Source organism: Oryctolagus cuniculus, chromosome 15 (genome assembly GCF_051225735.1).
Source record: "Oryctolagus cuniculus isolate XC-2025 breed Fujian yellow rabbit chromosome 15, ASM5122573v1, whole genome shotgun sequence".
Classification (NCBI taxonomy): domain Eukaryota; kingdom Metazoa; phylum Chordata; class Mammalia; order Lagomorpha; family Leporidae; genus Oryctolagus; species Oryctolagus cuniculus.
In genome coordinates, this window is record NC_142881.1 from 2302501 (window position 1) to 2308312 (window position 5812).

Sequence of the window (5812 nt, forward strand, 5' to 3'; positions counted from 1 at the left end):
TTCTTGGGGAAGCCCCACCCCCACCCCCAGGTGTCTGTCACTGATAATAACGTTATTTTTGGCCGGGGGGGATTTCAACAGTCGGCTACAGTCGCAATACAAGCAGCGTGTCCCCGCGAGGATACGTCCCCAGCAGTACTCCCCAGCAGTCCAATTACAACACAGTCAGCACTAGCATGAACGGATATGGAAGTGGTGCCATGGCCAATCTAGGGGTCCCGGGCTCGCCTGGATTTCTTAATGGCTCCTCCGCTAACTCTCCCTACGGCAGTAAGTGTCTGTTTTTGTCACACATCATCACGCAGCTTCATATTCACTACCAAGTCGAGTGTGTGCATTGCTTGGATGTTCTGTGCTGTGAGCTACTGGGTAAAAGGAAGGGTGGCCCCAGAGGCTGGGCGTCCTAGTGGTGACCGCGGATTGACCCAAAACGCGGGAGTCGGGACCCCACGGGGGCCGCTCCGTCGGGAGAGACTCCGACACGAAAGCACTTGCCTGTTATCCAGAGTGGCCACGCCGGAAGCATGTGGTGTTGTGTCTTGTGGCGGGCCTGCGTGCCGTCCCGTGGTGCCGCGCCACGGCCGCGTCCTGACCGTGTTTGCTTTGTTGCAGTAGTGCCGTCCAGCCCCACCATGGCAGCCTCTTCGGCCACCCTCCCTTCAAACTGTAGCGGCACACACGGCATTTTCTCATTCTCACCTGCCAATGTCATCTCCGCAGTGAAACAGAAGAGCGCCTTCGCGCCCGTGGTCCGGCCCCAAGCCTCTCCTCCCCCGTCCTGCACCAGCGCCAACGGGAACGGACTGCAAGGTGAGGGCGGGCGGCGGGCGGGAGCTCGGCCCCCCCCCGGGCGCCTCCCCAGACGCCTCACGCCGCCCGCGGCTTTGCATGCTGCCCTTCGGACCCCAGGCCGCCAGGGTTGGAAAGGCCGTGTGCGCGCTGGGCCCCGACTGGTGCCGGGCTCCGCCTGCTGGTCCTGGCGTCCTCACGGGGGCAGACGGGAGCGTGGCGGTCACAGCCGGGCCTTTGCTCAGGCCAGCCGTTCTCGGGGCGCAGCCCACGTGTGGCTCTCCTTACTCTAAGGCGGTCTCAGAAGGGGCACGCTGGGTTGCCGTGCTGCGGCGGGGCCCCCTCTCGCGGTCACAAGGCTGAGCCTTGGTCCTCAACGCAGCCTGACCGCGAGTCCAGGAGAGGGGCCGGGCGTCCAGACCTAGGGGGCTGCGTGTGCCATCGCAGGCTGCAGCCCCGTCTGTGGCTGGGAGTCCGTTTTGCTAAACGATTCTCCTTTGAAGACGCAGGAGGGACAGGGGCCGGCCCCCAGGGCGTGGGAGGCCCCATCTGGACACAGTTCTGCGTGGAAGGGGCCACGTGTGTTGGGCACCCAGCCCCTCTGGGCAGTGCAGGCTGCGAGTGGCCCGTGACGTGTGTGCCACGCGAAGCCACGTGGCTGCCCTGAGGCCTCGCGAGCTGGCACGTGGCTTCCTGGTGCACGGGACCACAGGCACTCGCATTAAGTGGCCGTTGTCTGGCCTCTTTCAGACACCACCTTTGGTATATGCTCCTCCCGGTGAAAGTCAAATCCAGTTTCTCCTTTAAAAAATGAATCCATTCCATCAGTATTTATTGAGCGCCTACTGTGTGCCAGGCTCTCTGCTGGGTGCCGAGGACGTAGCCGTGGAGAAGACAAACTGGCCCTTTTGTGAAGTTGGTGCCATATTTCACTTTGATGAACTAATGCTCAAAAAAGGAACTGGAAAGGTATCAGTGACTTGAAATCATTGTCTTCACATGCGTTAGTGTCAGAGGGACGCCCAGGCCCCCAGGTGCTGCCACCGAGCCGGGCCGCCGGCTCAGCAGGCAGGCGGTGAGGCGCCTGGGCCCCGCCCACTGCCCACGCACGCGGTGTCGCGGGCAGCCGAGAGCCGGTGCCACAGCGGCAGTGTGTACACACACAGGTCTTCCGCACCATAAAAGTTGTAACGGTGAGTCGGAGATAAATTAATATTGTTGAAATTAATGAACTGAGAAATTGAAGCTCACATCACTACATGAACAAATGTATTAATATGTTATGCATAAATTAATGAGAGCCATCATTCTGACAAAAATTAAACAACAGTAGGGTTAAAAGATCCTCGGTGACATCCGTACCAGTTCACGCGAGAGCCTCGACTGCACACTTGGCGGCATCGCAGCACGGAGCCCGCCCTCTCGCTGTGTGTCCAGCGCAGGCGGGCCCCCGACTCACCGTTACAACTCGGAACCGTTAGCTGAAGGTGAAGGCAGAGGGGATGCCGGGGCCGGTCCGGCTGTCCCCTAGGGAGCCAGCAAGCCCGGGAGCCAGCCTCGGCTGGTCCCAGGAGTGACCGGGCCAGTGTCCAGTGTGTGGGGAGCAGCAGCCTGTTCCCGCAGGAAACGGTCAGGGGCCGGGGCCGCTGCCCAGGAGGGCTGCGGGGAGAGGGGCCGCGGGGGCTTCCGTCCCACCAAGTAGGTTTCCCATGCCCCAGGCGGGTTATCGGAGGCTGGTGCGGAGCCGCGCGTGGGCTGGGCTCGCCGGCGGTAACTGCTCTTCCCTCCTCTCTTGCAGCTATGTCTGGGCTGGTAGTCCCGCCCATGTGAGGGACGCGTTTCCTTCCGGCAGCGCCCAGCGTCAGGGGACGGACTTCAGGGGACACGCTTAGCATATGGGGGAGGTGCTGGCGCAAAACGGATCTTCGAGAACAGCAGCAGCAGTCGAGACGCTACGAGAGACTTTGCTTAAAGATTTTATTTAAACTATTAAGAATCAACATGCAAACAACCTACTTCTTCATGAACAATTCCATTTTATTGACTGAACTTTTCTCATATTTTCACATTTCTCAGTCCTGGAGAATGAGGAGAACAAAGCAACGCCTATTTTGTATAAAGTTTCTGACCCCGTCTTGGCTCTGTCTAGTACTTGCTATCTGTGTTGGGAGAATCTTCGTGAATGCACCATTTTGATGATCATGAAACACTGAGGAAAAATGCCTCCGGACATTTTTCTGTACTCATACTTAGATTCACAATGGTTGTGTATCTCTATAATGTGAAATATTTTTTTGTGGTGATACAAAGGGGGCCAAGGAGGTATGAGCCATCAGCCTGGAACAAGAGGATGACTATGATTAGAAGCGGGGGTGGCGGGAGTGGGGAGGGTTTATCATTGCTTACCTTCATCTTCATGAGACGAAACTTTGTAACTTATTGTAGTTAGAAATTGTAACTTTGATATTGAATTCTCTTGCCTTCAACAAGCACACTGACAGAGAAAAAAAATGCTACTGTCTGTTGGTTCCAATTCTCACTGCTAGAGCTTCCTGGTAAGCAAGTTTGATCTGCAACATTTTTTCCACTTTTGCTAGCACTGTATACTATTGCATTCTTAGGCTACTGTGAGGTCTATGTTTCTTGTACCAGAAATTGTCCTTTTGACTTCTAGATCCCTCTTCCCTAATGTGTTTTGTATGTGGTTATAAAATTGTAGACTTTTGTGATTTTGCCAAAGTTGTAGCTAAATATTTATACACTTGTCTTGAATTTTTTTCAGATCCACTTAAATATTTAGAAAAAACAAGTTTTATTCCTTATGTGTCTTATAAGGGATAAGACGGCCTTCATTCAACCCTTTGTTTCCCATGAATACTTGCAGTTGCTAAGGGACTTTATTTTGTAACATATCAATTATAAATATTGTATTTATCTTTGAAATTTTGTACATTGCTTTTCCTGCCGGTTCCTTTTCTCGTCGGTATTGATTTTTGATCACGTCCTGGTGTTGTGATGGTCTGCAAGAGTGTTAGCCGAGTCGTCCCTCCGAGCTGTTTCGTTCAAGTGAGCCACATCCTGCCCTTTCATCTGTACCTGCAGCGTTTGCTAGTGGTTAGCCTTTCCATCCTTTATTTTTTATTTTGAGGAAAAGTCAAATTCATTGTTTATTTTTATATTATTTTTAAGTTATCTGAACAAATACTTTTGAAAAAAAAAAAAAGAGTTTGCTGTGTAGTCAACGAAGCGGTGCCCCGGCTGTGACAAACCCTCGTGGACCGTGTGCATGTGGAGCGGCCGTGAGGCGGCGACTCCGTCTGGGGCTGTGTCCTTTTTATTTTTTGTAGAATGTAAAAAGTCATTTTAGCTGCCACCCATGACTTTGCCACATACATAGCTGAACTGTGTTTACTGGAAAATTCAGAGGCCTAAAGTTTAAAATAAAATTTACTTCTGATGTTTTAATTAAAACGTTTGCCACATTAACTTCTCTGATGCCTTAAAAGTGGACTTCTTTGGAAAAAAAAAAAAAAAACCTTTGTGCTGTTTTTTCACGGGCTGATGCCACGATTGTCAGCCGGTGTTTCTTTGGAGATTTATGGTGTAAACACACCCACACACCCACACTCAACCCACACACAAGCAAAAGCACAAACCTGCTGTTCCGGTGTCGCTCCTGTCTGGTCCCTCCTGCTGCCTCCCGCACCTTCCCAGGCTCCTCCAGCGAGGTCTCCCGGGAGCCCGAGTCCGTGCTGGTTTTTAAGTTTTTAATGACACATTTTTGTGGTCCGATCCGATAGCACCGTCTGTACTTTTCAAACTGGAATGACCTCGCCCAGATATCGTGCCTGTCAGTGCCAAACCCGCAGTGAGACCCAAGGGGTCAGTTGTTGTCCACTGCACTCAATGCTTTGCAGACAGCACAGTAAGCATTTTGCAAACCACAGCAGAAATCAAATTGAAAACAAAAAGGAGGGACTTTTACAAACTTTCTGGACAAAAGTAACCATGCACAACTCGGGAAAGGATCCATTCAAGGGACTCAACAGAACACGCAAACCCCGAGTCCCCAGCGCCCGGCAGCTCCCAGCCTGGCTCCGGGACGCTGCGCGTGCAGCCCCAGGAGAAGCCTGAGAAGTCACTTTGGAACTAAATCGCCTCCGTTTTATTTTGTGTACGCAAGGGTTTGCTCTGCAGAAGAGCGCACGTGTCCACGTTCGGAGCGTTTGCCGTTTCTTCATCCCCGCACTCGGTTTGTGTTGTAGATTGAGTAGTCGATGCCCTCATGGCTTCATTGTCTCAGAATCGAGCGCTTCACTCCATGGTAGATTTTACTGTTAAAGACCCTACAATAAGATTGTTTTATCTGTACATTTTTTCAGATATTTAACTGTATAAAAATGTTCATTTTACACAATATTTAATTAAAGTATTTCTTGTCTGTGAATTTCACTTTTGGCCATCTTCTCTCTCTTGATTATTAAAACGACTGACTGAGCACGCTCAGGCTACAACGGGGGTTTCATTTGCACACGCCGGGTTCCAGAGCTGTGTCTCCTCTGTCCTCGTGAGAACATTCCACAGAGTGACCAGTGGCCGTCTCACCTGCTCAGGGAAATGCAGCCGCCGGTCCCTGAGGTGGCTCAGACCCCAGAGGCACCACCACTGCTGGGTCCACAGGCAGGCGAGCCGCAGCAGAGCCAGGCGGGGTGGGGGATACCACTGCCCTCGGCCCTCTGCCGGCCACCCCGCTGCCCCAGCCCCTCTGCGGCTGAGTGAGGGCGTGGCGAGTGGAGGGCTGCTGCACGGGTGGGCAGACGCCAGGGCGCTCGGGTGCCAGTGCTGGCTGAGGTCCGACCCGAGTGTCACCAGCACCAGCCCCGCGGCCTGCACCTGCCGGGTGTGGCCAGACGCGCCCGCCGATCACGGAGCCGTGCCTGCCCGTCGGCTTGCCGGGTTCACGGTTTGCATTTCGCGCAGTTTTTTCAGCTCAGCAGCGAGAGGCTGGGTCTGCGTGTTTTGG

The 5812-nt window shown here is 53.3% G+C and overlaps 1 protein-coding gene across 14 annotated transcripts in view; it reads left to right on the top strand.

The window, feature by feature from the left end:
• Positions 1-5241, top strand: part of EBF3 (EBF transcription factor 3) — a 124179-nt gene extending 118938 nt beyond the window's left edge. For 3 of the 14 annotated variants that reach the window (XM_051836655.3, XM_051836653.3, XM_089313806.1), the window contains 4 exons: positions 82-270; positions 613-810; positions 1646-1758; positions 2588-5241. In XM_051836655.3, coding sequence (XP_051692615.1) covers positions 82-270; positions 613-810; positions 1646-1758; positions 2588-2605 — 518 coding nt within the window. In that variant the 3' untranslated portion in view covers positions 2606-5241. Of the gene's footprint in view, positions 1-81; positions 271-612; positions 811-1539; positions 1759-2587 lie in introns of those variants that run through there. The other 11 variants (XM_051836658.3, XM_051836660.3, XM_051836663.3 and 8 more) reach the window with 8 other exon arrangements.
• The last annotated feature ends 571 nt before the right edge of the window (positions 5242-5812 follow it).